Source organism: Rhinichthys klamathensis, unplaced genomic scaffold, assembly GCF_029890125.1.
Source record: "Rhinichthys klamathensis goyatoka isolate OS25496 unplaced genomic scaffold, OSU_Roscu_1.1 h1tg000425l_1, whole genome shotgun sequence".
Taxonomy (NCBI): Eukaryota; Metazoa; Chordata; class Actinopteri; order Cypriniformes; family Leuciscidae; genus Rhinichthys; species Rhinichthys klamathensis.
In genome coordinates this window covers 218867-233492 of record NW_026606923.1, presented here as the reverse complement: position 1 = coordinate 233492, position 14626 = coordinate 218867, and the positions used below count along the sequence as shown (strand labels likewise).

The 14626-nt window shown below is 37.4% G+C and overlaps 4 protein-coding genes across 4 annotated transcripts in view; 3 read left to right on the top strand and 1 right to left on the bottom strand.

Moving 5' to 3' along the window:
- axin1 (axin 1) overlaps positions 1-14626 on the top strand; it is a 136554-nt gene that overhangs the window by 5566 nt on the left and 116362 nt on the right. The window contains exon 17 of the mRNA XM_056235637.1: positions 826-916. Within this exon, the coding sequence (XP_056091612.1) occupies positions 826-916 (91 nt within the window). The remainder of the gene's footprint in view (positions 1-825; positions 917-14626) is intronic.
- rmi2 (RecQ mediated genome instability 2) lies at positions 4059-5704 on the top strand. Its single transcript, XM_056235643.1, has 2 exons — positions 4059-4357; positions 5421-5704. The coding sequence occupies exons 1-2, from the start codon at positions 4060-4062 to the stop codon at positions 5570-5572; spliced, it is 450 nt and encodes a 149-aa protein (XP_056091618.1). The 5' UTR covers position 4059; the 3' UTR covers positions 5573-5704.
- Positions 5976-9274, bottom strand: litaf (lipopolysaccharide-induced TNF factor). Its single transcript, XM_056235640.1, has 3 exons — positions 9008-9274; positions 6208-6364; positions 5976-6117 (listed from the first exon to the last, which is right to left on the bottom strand). Exons 1-3 carry the CDS (start codon positions 9222-9224, stop codon positions 6009-6011), a joined length of 483 nt encoding a protein of 160 aa, XP_056091615.1. The 5' UTR covers positions 9225-9274; the 3' UTR covers positions 5976-6008.
- Positions 10960-13140, top strand: snn (stannin). Its single transcript, XM_056235644.1, has 2 exons — positions 10960-11045; positions 12378-13140. Exon 2 carries the CDS (start codon positions 12454-12456, stop codon positions 12715-12717), a length of 264 nt encoding a protein of 87 aa, XP_056091619.1. The 5' UTR covers positions 10960-11045; positions 12378-12453; the 3' UTR covers positions 12718-13140.

Below are 14626 nucleotides of genomic sequence, written 5' to 3'. Positions count from 1 at the left end.
ATTGTGAAGCGTGCAGCTAGCGATTTGCAAAGATTAATATATTAATATAAAGTTTAATAAAACGTTTCACTCACTTCCGTTCTTCTGGAGGTTCAGCAGGAACACGAATAGCTGGTACCGATCCTTTTTAGCAAAGCTTCTTAGCAAATCCAGCTTTATACTGACCCTCGTTTATAAAGCAGTCTGGTGTGTGAAATGATTCGCGCAAACATGAAAGCATTGACGTTGCTCGTGTGGAATATTCCCTTCGAAAACAAACTCAGCCACTGCGTCTTCAGCGGTTCGGATTCAGGAACATTAAAAATGACTGCTGTGTTCGTTATTACACCCAAGAACAGAACACCACAATCGCTTAGACGCCATTCTGCTCATAGACAGTGCTCCAGCATATCAACAATGACCGCGCCGGTCCGGTCCGCGCCGCGCCGCGCAGACTATGATTGACAGCTACCTCATGTGCGAGGGCGGGTCTGTGTTGAAACGCTCCCGTCAATCAACAGTCGTGGGAGGGGCGTCCGTTTTATTGACGTCACAAAAACGAACGGCTTGATTTGAGGCAGGGGAAAACATATAAGGAGATTAAAACAAAACCACTGGATGGATTTTTATCATTTTATGATGTTTGTGTACAGGCACTGCCAACACACATTTCAGTACAATCAACTTGTAAAAGTGCATGTACCATTATATGACCCCTTTAATGCATCCTTGCAGAACCCCAAACTTTTGAATGGTATTGTGAGTGAATATATATATTTCCTGACAATACATATATATCTGTATTGCATTAATCACAAGATGTATCTGTATTATCCTCAATAACAGGCAGGCCGATGCTTTGGCTGTGTCTAAATGTTCATCTGGCAACAAGAACGCCCTCTTCACCATTGCTAACAAAGCATTTCCCATAACAGCTACAAAGAGAGTTCAGAATGACATTCTGTTAGTTTTCCAGTTGATTGAACCCTATCTTGGTAAGGGAGCCCCTTAATTGTCAATTTAATCCCACCGAATCCCACCTTGACGTATCGTCATGCCACTTTTAAAATACCAGCTCTGGTGTGCACACACATTGACAAACAATTAGTTCACTTTAAGCTTTTATTGTTGTTTTTTTGTAGGTGGTGCAGATCTAGGTTACATTAAGAATCTGACAACATATAATATCAGCATGAGCCTGTCCACTTTCAGAAATCTGGATGCAAACGTGATCTCGGTGAGCAAAGAAAAGCATTTTGTGTTTGGTCATTTCTTCCTCTGTTTTCATCACTCATGTATACACCTCATCACAACGTCCACTTGTTTTATGTTACAGAGCCTCAGTGTGTCGGACATCGTGGGTCTTCTTGGTAACAATTTGCAGGATCTGAAAACATTTGAAAATGACACGGTCGTGCGGTCCTGGATCTCACTGCAGTCCCAGTCGGAGCTGGACAAACTGCTTCTCGGTCTGAGTGGAGGAAAAGCAGACACAACAACTGCTGTCCCGACTGTCAAAGCTACCACTATCAAAATCACTGCAGGCGCTCCAGGTGAGGTGTCAAAAAATCATCTTGAACCCTGCCATCATTTACTCACCCTCATGTCGTTCCAAACACTAAGATATTTTTATGAAATCTGAGAGATTTCTGTCCCTCCTGACAGAAATGTTTATACGTGAACGAAAAGCCTAAATTAAATCTGTTCAAGATATAAAGATGCCTTAATGAACGTTTTGAAGCATCAGAGTTTAGGGTGATTAGACTTTCAGTGGAGCGACAGAAATCTCTCAGATTTCATTAAAAGATCTACATTTGTGTTCCGAAGATGAACATAAATCTTATTGTTTTGGAATCACATTAGGGTGAGGGTGACACAGAATTTCCTTTTTTTGACTGAACTAACCCGACAAGTTTTAAAATGCTGAAGCCTATTAGAAATCATAACTTCTTGTTGTTGTTTTTCAAGGAATTGGACGCAGTGGATGGTCAGTTTCACTCAGCATACTTGTACTCATTTTTACCATCATCAAAGTGGAGATTATACACTGACCCCAAATCAGCCACACATTAATTTGACCATATAATGCAACTATGAGACTCTCCTGTGGACTTAATATATAAATATATTATTACAATCTAGTCTACTTAATCTGTTTAAAATCACAATTTTTTTTGGTTTGTCATTTGTCTTATTCTATAATTCATCCTATTCATAATTGTCCTATATATATTGTAATTGACATATATGGAAAGATTAATGTTTTACCAATAGTCCAAGCAAAGGATATACAACATTTTGATTGAAATACTTGTACAACTGTCTTACACAATAAAGCTTCTGTATTTAGGTGCTTCAAATATTTAGAATCGTTATATGAATGCCTTTTCTTTGCTTTAACATCACAAAAAAATGTAATGTTCTATGACTGGTGCCTATTTATTTATGATAATGTCAAATGTAATCATACTGAAATTAATAAATGGTACTCTATGATGAACAAAATTACAGCTATTCGGTTTTATTCTTTCTTCGCAAGTTTTTACCGAAGATTGTAAAGAACCAAATTAATCAGAATGTATAGGTTGCTATAAGTATATTTATTCCTAACTTTAAAATCAAGATGAGCTTAATATATATATATATATATATATATATATATATATATATTAAGCTCATCTTGATTTTGAAGTTAGGAATAAAGATACTTACACACGTATAATTACACACACACATTGCTGACTAAGTATTAACTGTTTACATGAAGGTTCCAAAAATTAAGTTAAGTATAGATTATATAAAGAAACCTAAAGTAATCTATTCTACAGTAACCTTTTTATTGATTGCATGATCACGCTATTCTCACAAAGCAGTCAATTTGTCATCATTTACTGCCATAATATTCATATAAAGCCCACTGCTTATATACTGTAAGTTCAGAAGGTTCTCCAGGTTTGTGGAATCGCACATACAGACCCAGCCACAAGTCATGCTGATCAATGAAAACTGAGATCCACACAGTATGTGATCACTGGAACACATTAATTCTTATATGAATTATCACTCAGTGAGTCATTTAACTACGTATTACAGTCTTTGAAAGGCTATTGTCTTTAAAACACACTAAAATGTACAAATTCACGCCATTTCATATTTACATGCAATGCAGGGATACCTCAACTTGTTTTGTCATCTGAACCTCTTTGACCTAATATTTGTACTTGAAGTACTCCCTGAGATTTTAAGGTAAAAGGTTAGATCAATAATAAATAATAATAAAATTAAGTTCACAGTTCTGTGATGTCACTTAATGGACATATGACATGCAAGTAAACATAAAGTATTTCAAATTATTATTATTTTTATGTAATTATTATTATTATTTAATTAATAGCTTTTCATTAAACTGCACGAACCGCCTGCAGTTCCATAAAATTTAATGCGCTTCTTCATGTTGTTGATAATGGAGTATATTTTCTTCTCTTTTAATTTTAAATATGGTACACGATTATCCAATTCAAATCAATTTGATAAACGAGGTCAACGTAATCAAAAAGTAGTCAGATTATATTACTTTAAAGTCTGGTTTCACAGACAGGTCTTAGATTAAACCAGGATTAGGTTTTAGTTCAATTGGGACGTAAGCGTGCTTTAAAAAACATTACTGTGTGCATTTTGAGACAAAACAATGGCACTGACATATTTTAAGATATGTCAGTGCAAGTTACTTTCAGTTAAAACAACTCTAACATGCGAGTTGTCTGGGACTAGTCCTATAACAGCCTTGTCTGTGAAACCGGGGGTAAATGTAATATGTAATGGACTAAGTTACTTACTCAAATAATTATGTAATTTGGAAGCAGTAATCTACCCAGCAATATAATACGTCATCAATGTTCCGTTACATACATAGTAACATCAATACATAGTAATAATGTTTTTGTTACATTTTGAGATAACTTATTCTACTGAATATTCTGAGCCTTTATTTTGAAATAAAGTCGTCACGTCCGGTTCATTTGAGAAAAAAAAAAAATAGCGCGCTATGTATTCACCAGCATTCAGCAGCAAGGATAAAATATGACGGGAGCAAGCGTTTTCTGTGCAGAGAAAACTCGAAGTCCTCCAGTGAAAGTGTTATCCAGCCAGCTGCGTGATGGGAAAGACTGCCACACACCCAGCGGGAGGTCAGAGTATGTTATTAGACGACTGGGAGCGGGTGAGCAGAGCTCGTTACAGGTGTCAATGGTCTGGATGCAGGGGACAGTGGTGGAGGTGCAGCCCGATCACAACACAGTGCTCATTCTGGACGAGACCGGAAACTTCCTCGTCAGCGGCATCAACAGCGTGCCGAGAGGAAAACCCTGCCTGAGTCCTGGTTAGTCGCTTTTCAAATGTTTGTAAGACAGCTTCTAAAAAAAACTTCTACTGAGCCAGTGAAAAGATGAATATCAGAAAAAAGTCTAACTAAATGATAATATTAATTAACAACATGTCTTTACTGTCACGTTTTATCAATTTAAACACATCCTTGCTACATAAAAGTATTTATTTATAAAAAAATAAATAAAAAAAAAGACTCTCCCAAAACGTTTGCATGATAGTGCATATTGTTATAAAATACTTTTGACTTTTTATTCATCAAAGAATCCTGAAACAAAGTATCACAGGCTATATACAAATTAATTGCAGCCAGCACAACTGTTTCCAACGTTGATAATAAATCAGAATATATTAGAATGATTTCTGAAGGATCATGTGATACTATGTAATGATGCTGAAAATTCATCTTTGCATCACAGAAATAAATTATATTTTAATTCAGTATATTAAAATAGAAAATCATTATTATATTGTAATAATATTTCATAATATTACTGTTTTTTTGTGTGTATTTTTGATCAATTAAATACAGGCTTGATGAGTATAAGAGACTTCTATCAAAAACATTTAAAAATAGTAATGTTTCCAAACTTTTGACTGGTACTGTGCATATATAAAGTGAATATAAAATATAAGGAGCTTCCCAATTTGCATTCTTATACACTATTCTATGCCCTTTTGTAGTTTTGTTTTCACACTGAAAATTCCAAAAAGAAAAAGTGCACTTCATTGGACACTTCATGTCACAGACTTCCTACGACCGAGACAGTGCGAGGCCAATAGACTCCAAGAACAAAACAACCGTATACAAATCATACACTACACGAATGGGTTCATAGTGCATAGTGTATAGTAAGTCATTTGGACCACAACAATACTGTTAGTGTTACTTTGTGCGAATTTACATGTCCTGTATGACTCGTGAATATTAATTGAGTTACGTCAGTGAACACGCCACAGAGAAGACCTTTTCACCATTGAGGTATTTTTATTTTTGCATTTGCAGTGTTCTCAGACTATCTTTCCAATGAAAACCAATAGATTGTTTTTGTCCACAGGTAAATACGTCATGGTTATGGGTGTCATCCAGTCTCACAATCCAGAGCCAGTGTTGCGTGCTGTGAAGATGGCAGATCTTTCTGAAAATGCATTGATTCACAGGAAAAACTGGATCTATGAAGTAGAAGATCTCCAGCAGATTTTGCCCTAAATCTTTTGTTTCACTAATGTGTTTTCTTTGTGCGGCTCTGTGCTCTCACAGTATTTGCTAAGCAAACTGAGCTAACAAAGATACGTTACAAGACGCTTTAAGTGAGAAAGCATAGACATTTATTTATTTATATACATGATATTTTTCTACATGTCAGTTTGATTAACTGTGCATATTAGTTGCACTGTAATTATGCACAAATCACATACACTGTTACAGAGATTTCTTTACAATTGTGACAGTAATATAATTGTAAAAAAAGATTCAATTAAATCAGTTTACAAAGAAAAGACGAGTACGTTAAGGTGTGCGTATATATGTTTAAATGCATGTCTGTGTCGGCGGCCCTGGCACTGAAACGCCTCTTTCTAAAGAATTGATTCACTGTAACCTTTTTTCCTCCATAAATGCACAGTAGGTGTGTTTCACGACTGCTTCAGAGTCTCCTGTGGGATCCTAAAACACTGCTGCAGCTCGGACAGTAGTGTGTCACATCCTTCAGGTTGTCTACACAAAAGGGAATCAGGCAGCAGCCGTAGATGCATCTACAACACAAGAGACACGAGACAGAACAATCAGGGGAATGTCCATGTGCTAAAGACCAAAACTGGATATCGTGCAATGCTTTATCTTACCCAAAAATGGCCAGGCCCGCACAAGAGAGCCAGACTAATGCTCCTGATGTATGCTCCAAACGGGTTATCACATTCTGTTGGCATACTGGACAGTGTGCCTGCACTGGAACATCCCCGAAAATCAGACCAGGCTGAACGTACACTGTCTGAACCGATACTAAAAGGACAACAAGAAGAATGCTTAGAAATGCTGTGTATGTTTATTATTATTCAAAGTGAAATTTTTCTTACACATTAACAGTTCAAATATCAGGGGCTTACTAAAAAATAGATGTACTGGGAACAGTGTGAGAGAATGAAAAAGTGAAAATGCCTCGGGTATTGATCATGGCTGCGTCCAAAAGCAGAAAAATGCTGCCGTCAGAGGACGCGTTCCAAGGTAGGGCCGAATCCAGTGTTAGCTTCACTTCCTGTCTCCTGAGATCCCTTCATCTGATCGATTTTTGAAGGAAGCATAGATGTATCCTTTGCTCCCTATGATCTCCCACAATACTGTGCTTTACATTCTGTGACAGTTCAGCTAACTCTGAAAGTTGGTGGTCAGTTCGTGTAAACTTTTTCCACTTCTGATGTTATTTCTAGCTAGAAATTACTACCGTAGTAGAAATTAAATATTCACTTAGTTTTCACCAAAGCTCTGTTTAGTTGTAGATCATTAAAGGGATACTTCAGGATTTAGCATTAAGCTTTGTATTAGTAGAAAAGCTGTAGTATTTTCAAATTACCGTGCTTTCCACCCTCATATCCCCCTGAGACGAGAGATTTATGTATTTTTTGTCTGGAAAAAATCCTCCGATGACACAAAAATCGTCATTTTGCGTCATCGGAGGATTCTTTGGCCGGAGGCTAAAGACTACAGTCAGTAGTAGGGGCTGTCCCGCATGTTCTCAACCCGCCCATAGAGGGTGGGATCTCACTCACATGTACACATAGTGTCAGACATCTTTTTTTGGAAGCTAAGCTAGCAGGCTCTTGTTCTGTGGAGAAAGCTGAGCAGTAGGGGTTACCATCCTCTTTTTCCCGGACATGTCCGGCCGTCGATGTCCGGGATTCAGCTTTTGCTTTCTGCAGTCAACATTCATTGTTTTCATGCACACCTTTTGTTTCAATCTAACTGAATTCGTTCCGATTGGTGAATCTGAATGTAGTGTTTACATGAACGCTAAACAAGTGATCGGTTGATGTGCGTTTTAACATTGCTAAGAAAATTCCCGCTCCTCCGTGAAAGATACGAGACCGGTGCGTCTCACAGGTGTCGCTCATCAGTAATCACTTATCACGCCACCGGCCTCGCGCCGTTCTCCCGCGGCCCTCGTCCTCCTCGCCACAGTAAACACAATGAATGGCGACTGTAGAACGCAAAAGCCGAATCCCGGGCATTTTGGGCGATCTCGAAATCCCGGGCAGACTCATCACGGAGACTCACTAGTACACTGTAAAAAAACTTAACTCATTATTTTGTGTTATCTTTTTTGCATGTTTTTTTTTTTTTAGTTTAACTAACTTATTTCGATAAGTTGAGGACAAGAAAACTTAAAATTTCTTGTTGTCTAGACAATCTAGTTATCTCTACACAAAAAAATAAGTTGAAATAACTAAATTGCTAAAATATTTTTTACAGTGTAGCCTAGACTTGTTGTTTAACTACTGCGCTCTGTTACCGGTAGGCGTGGCCTCCTAGGGCAGGAAAGCAAGTGCATTCTGGGAGTTGTCTTTCATCCACATAAGCCAAAAATACATTTTCTGGCTTTTCTCAGTCTAGAAAGCTCCAAATTCAAACATAATTTCACATTTCTTCTACATAAATGACCCATTTTAAATACACATTCATCTTTCCAGAGGTGAAGTATCCCTTTAAACTGTCACCCTGCCTCAGAAGTCTGTCCGAAATCAGTTTCTTGAGGTGCTTTCGTGCGCAAGCACTGCCTGTAAAGTCAGTTCCGGATAGGGCAGCGATCAAGGCAACAAGTCACTGCCTAAGCTTTCGGATGCAGCCGATGTATGTGTGTTTTTATTGGTCTTAACTCTGTTTGTTAGGAAAATGTTTAATGAAAGCTATTTGTCCTATTGAAAAAATAAAGATTTTAAATAATGAAAAATATCAATTTAATTGAGAATTGTTATCGTTGGATATGATTGGTTTGTGCGATAAATCCCGCCTCTTGTTTTCCTGCGTGTTCATGAATCTGTCTAAATGAACAAAATGATGCCGTTAAATGGGAAGACTAATTAAAAAGTAAGTTAACAAAGCCACTTAGAAATAAAAATCAAACTTGAAATGGCCTGAAAACATGAATCTGCTAAATCTGTCACGCCCACTGGAGCCTCATCAATAGGGCACGCATTCACTGAATACCTCTGAAGTAAACTAACCCTGGAACATAACTTGCTCTGGAGCAAATACGCAAGTAAGAAAATAAGTTGCTTTGGCAACTTAAATACCCTAAAAGTTACCTCAGGTTTTGGAACCATAAGTTGAGGTTATCGGCTTCTGAGTAAACTTACACGGGTAAACCACACAACCTGGAAGTGTTCTGGAATACCCTGAACTAGATGCTAATAGCAAAAAAAAAAAATCCTAAATATGAAAGTGTTTAATTGGAAAATCCAGATACAACCAGCTTCTGTTTTTAGCTGGTCCAAGTCGGTTTATGTGGTTCATCAACAGCAGAAGTCAACCAAGATAGATCTGTCTTAAGGCAATTATATTCTTACCTTCTGAGTGATGTATACAACCTGAGTTTAAAAATGTGTGGTCAGATTAAATCATGGTGGGGGAAAAAAGAGTGAAGGCCATTACCAACAGGGGTGGTGACAGGTTGACCTTGTTGGGGTGGTGTTGGATACATCTGGCCATAGGCTTGTGGTGGATATGGAGGCACAGGTGCCTTCATGTCAGCTGGAGGAGCATATGGCCCTTCTGGGTACATTGGGTTTGATCCCAATGCCTCATCATATGATGGAGGAGGCGGGTATCCCACAAGTGTTCCTGTCTCCAGTGGGGGTGCGCTAGCCATCGCCTCGACTGCTGCTTAAAAATTCAAATCAACAAAAGCTTTTTAGTAAATATAAGAACAGTGGTTATTGTAATGTCACGCTATTCGGACTCGGAGCATTGCATAATTCCTGACGGATCAGCGCAAGCTTCACTTTTCTGAGAATACATGTAGGCTAATCTAAAAAAACTAAGCTACAAATAGCAATAAAGTTGTGAGAGTTGTAACATCAAAACGTTAACGTGACGATCGTTCAGAAGATAGAAACACTTACTTGAAAGGAATACACGTCTTACTGTTTGTTTCGTTTTCTTGTGAACAGACTCGTGAGCGATAAGGAAAACGTTTCCTGTTTGTTAGTTCTGTTACGTAGGCTGGCTATAGCCTACTTGGTGTATTTCCGCAATACAGATGAGTGGGCTGAGCTCTGTTCAAGATCAGACTAAAACTGGAAAAGGGTCGATTTGTTATGCGAAGTCAATATCTATACATATAGTAGGTAAAAAGAACATAGCAACTGAGGATTTTTACAAAAATGAGATGTTTCGACGTTCCCTCAAGTTCCGTATTTGGTCACATGAGTTACAGGCAGCGCGTCCCTCGTGAGACTGTTTGTTAGTGTTAACCATAGACTGTAAAAAGGTGTTAACCATCTGTGTTAACTCGGTTCAGTACTAACTACTTTATTTAGTAGGAGGGGAGGGGAGGGTGGAGAGGAGGGGGGGGGGGGGGGAGGAGGAGGAGGAGGAGGAGGAGGAGGGGGGGGGGGGGGTATAGGAGCTACTCGACTTGGTTAAATGCCTAAGAAAGACATAGATTTTGGTTTGGCTAGCATTGTTTCCATTATTTCTATTTATCTATTTACATATTTATTTGCATGAATATATATGTATGAAACTGTGTCGGTAGTACATATTGATAAAAATATATAAAAAGTACATCCTTTGAATGACACGGAATTAAAAAAGTAAAACATTCTGCATTTAATTATAGCCTATGTAAGTATACAATTTATTTTATTTAAATATTTTTAGTACAGTCAAATCTAACATAAACGTTTTAGTTATATATATATATATATATATATATATAATATTTTATATATATAAACACTAAAACTTTTATTTATATGCATATGTGTGTGTAAACACCCATATATTATATAAATAAATGTGTCTGTGTATACACACCACACATATACAATAACTTTTATGTTAGATGTGATTAATCACGATTAATCCATTTGACAGCACTATTTTATTTAATTTTTTACATTATGGTATCTCTGGTAGGCTATATGTTGTGTTTTGCTTTTTCTATTTTTATCTTTCTCACCCAAAGGACTTCGAGAGATAGTGCACGTTATTCTGTGAAAATGACCCTCCTGCAGAAGAGAGTATATGTCCAAAACATTTATATAGCGCATGTCTGTAGGTGGAAAGGCATAGAAAGATGCAGTGTTTCATGTTCACAAATACATAAATACATTAGTCAGTTAGTCTCTTTCCATTTGAATGCAAAACGAATATCACCCCCATATGATGTCCTTCTGAGCACCATTCCTTTGACTTGATTGGATATTTGACTTTTTGCAGCCGTGATCTCATTTCCTGCAGTGCACAGTGACAAGCTGTGTGCATTTATTTATTTATCTGCTCTGACTGGAGATGTAAGCGACTGGTTTTAGATGTTGCTGCTGTGTATATAATATAACATCTGGATCACTGGACGCGGATCACTTTATGCAGCTAGCGCGCGCGAGCGTGAACTATCGTGATTGCACGAAATGGTTCGCAAAACGCACATAATTGATATTTTTTGATAAAAAACGGCCTAGTTTAGGTAAGCTTGACTTTAAATTACCTTCTGTTCTTCTTTTTATGTCGCTAATCGTACTCGATAAAAGCTGTGCATTACGTGGTGGCTTGTTTAGATCGCATAAAATCGCTGTTTTGTGGCAAATGTCAATTTTTTTCGTTCAAAAGCATTTTTTTTGGCCAAAAAAATATATAACAACGGCGGCAGCGATATTTGCAGCTGTCGTTTTTGTTGATACTATAGCTCTGTGCTGCATGAATGTTGTACGGTGCTTCAGTTAGTGACACCGGAAAGGCCTCGTGCCACTTATTAATTCAAGCCCGAGCGCATTTAACACTGGCTCGTGGGCAAAATGGAAAGTCTTCGCCAAGATGCTCGTAGCAAATGCGTTGCATAACCTGTGGCTTTAAGGAACCATGGCGTTTAATGACCTGTGACGCAGGTAAAGTTGAAAAATGAAATGTTTGTCGCATTTCTCAAGAAGCAGAACATTTTCAGGAAGTTTCTCCGAATTATTGTACACTAAAAAAACAAAACTGGCAGATCAGCTGCGGTTTCCGGAATGTTTCTGTAAAAATACAGCATGTAAACACATTTACAGAACAGTCTGTACATTTTATCATTTAAAACAAAAGATTACATATTTTGACTGGAAAATCTTACAGCTCTTTTTTTGCTGAATTAAGGTTAAAATCTGTTGTATACCTTTAATCGCAAGCTATGATACACACTTAATTACGGAAGCTGCTCATTGTCTTGTCATGTATAGCCCCGACATACAAAACACCACCATGGTAAATGACTCTAAAATAATGCAATAAACATCCATTTAACAACATAACATGTAACAAACCCATAATTTAGATAATTGATTTAAAAGAAACATTATTATAATTATTAACATTATTATTTTTTACAAACCACCAAATGTAAAGTGTCACACAGGGAATTCTGGAAATGTCAGTTTACGGCTTTTCACTGCAAATAATAAGATGATTTGTTATTTTTTTTTACTTCCAAAAATGGCAAGTAGGTATAGCTGCAGACCCGAGATCTCCAAAATGAGAAGATCTGACGAAGAAATAGGAAGATGACACTACTGGAGATTTGGAGATCTCCAGGCTGCAGCTCTACCCTTCTCAAAAATGGCGCATTTAACAGTATTTTACTGTGAAATTAAATGAACAGTAAGGTTAGATATAATAGTTTTGCCCCGAATGTAGTAAGGGAACTTACCGTCAACCAGGTTTTTACTGTAGCACTTTTAGTCTTTTACAGCAAAAATTACATTGTTTTTTTTTTTACAGCGTAGAATCAACCTGAGTTTGTCAGTCATCTTTTGTCTTTCAGATGTAGGAGGAGCGACCAGCCAAACCTACACAAACCCTGAAGAACTGCCTCTGGTGGACTTGTGAAGGCCTCAACTGACAGGATGTCTATTATGGATCATAGCCCCACCACTGGGGTCGTCACCATTATTGTAATACTCATCGCCGTCGCCGCACTGGGGGCTTTAATTCTTGGCTGTTGGTGCTACTTGCGGCTGCAGCGCATCGGTCAGTCTGAAGATGAGGAAAGCATCGTCGGAGAAGGGGAAACCAAGGAGCCCTTCCTGCTGGTCCAGTATTCGGCCAGAGGTCCGCGGGTGGAGCACAAGACCAAGCTCACTCCTAATGGGGCCGAGAGCCACACCTAGTTCCCCTCATCTGCCTTCGCAATGCATACTATGTAGTGGGTCCAGTTTTTAGACTCTGTCAGTCTCGAAGAATTTCAACCCTTACAAAATCACTCAATAACACATGAAACCACTCTGTTTAAAACAAGCTGATAAACGAAGGCAAACCTAGTGCATGCAGTTGTCTAGTTGCTTTGACTGTTGATTTGTTCGCCCATTTTGTGGTGGTAGAGCCCTGTTATAATGTGAAATCAACGACTGCAAGCGTTTTGTGCAATGCTGTTTATTTGTGAAGCTGGAGCCGAGTTCTGAAGCTAAATCAAGATTCATTCGTTTTCTTTAGTTGTATTTTTTACTGTACCATTTCATCCAGAGCTGGCTCTGGTATTAGGAAATTCAACACATTTCAATGGACTGATGTCTAAGCTTTAAATGTTTTTTTTGTGTGTGTGTGAATATTTTAGAATTCCATTAGAAATGCTTTATTGAATTGCAATTTAAAAAAAAAGGAATGTCGTTTTTCATTACAAATAAGCACTTCAGGATACCATGACTTGCCAAATTATGTAAATTGACTTTTGAAAGCTCTTACATTATATTCTGTCATGTTTAGGATCATGATTTCATTAGCTCTTTTTATCTTTCATGTGATTTTATATCAGCTGGTTCCGGTCTAAAACTTCTAGGAAACCACTAAAAGAACGAAAAGCCAATGACTGAGGTCTTTTTATTCTTGTTGAATACTGTCGTGGCCCCAGAGGCGTTCGTTTTTTTGTGTGTGTGGTTGAGCACATTTCTACATAGCGAAAGGGTCATTTGAAAGTGTAAATATAATTTTTATAGATGGCTGGATACTGAAAAGTCATTGTCTTGAGTTTTTAACCTGTTTCTTCACAGTATTATTTAATTCCAAATATGTTTGTGATAACGTCATGTTTGCTGTTTGTACATGTAAGATCAAAGCGAGACAAATGATTTATTTTTATACAATTCATGCAAATGTCAGTCAGGCATTTAAAAGACAGATGAAGCCTGAAAAAGCAGCTAGTATGATTTAGTTGGTTACTAATATCAAATCGTTAGGGTTCTGTCACACATTTTAAGTCGACAGATTTTCTTCTGCATTATGTGCTGTTCAATATACAGAAAAAACAAGGACAGTACATGCATGTTCATTTAATTTGAGAAAAATAAGCTACTTTTTCTCAGTAAATCGCTTAGTATATTGCTAATGTCACTCCAGCCTGTGTGTCTGTCCAGTGTTGTACTGAACAATAAACCACCTGTTACTGGGGAAATGTCTGCTCGTGACTTTTGTGTGTTTGTTTTAAATGTAAATATTTTCTCTTGTGATATTTTGCATGTGCGATGAGCATTTATGGGTGGTTTTCTTTTAAAATGGAAAGTTAATTTCCCTTGTTTTAATTTTATATATTAGTCATACTGGTCTGTGTTGGAAACACTTCCTGTTTTGATGCAAAAATGACCTGCCTCATGCATCCATTTAGACCCAATGCGAAGTTTGTAAAACTGGATATACTTCATAATGATCAGATTTACCACAAAGATCAGTGACTAAAGATGTATGATATAATATGCATGTTCAAAGATTAAGAGGACCAGTAATTTACTGAAATCACTTGCTACTAGGATAACAATACAAGACAGATGAAAGTTCACATGCATCAGCTGAAGGCAAACCGCATTTCAGCCCAGAACTGGAAAGAAATACCACACATCTCTATGACAGTGTGCATTAGTATACTCTATTCATTGTCTGAATTTAGTTGACAAATAGTTTTTACTCTCAGCTCAGTTTTATCTGAAAAGACAAATATTTAAAATATCTTGACCCCATTCTTTTTTAAAAACTATTTTTAAAAGAAGTCTTTTCTGCTCACCACGGCTTAGTTAATCTAGAATACAGTAA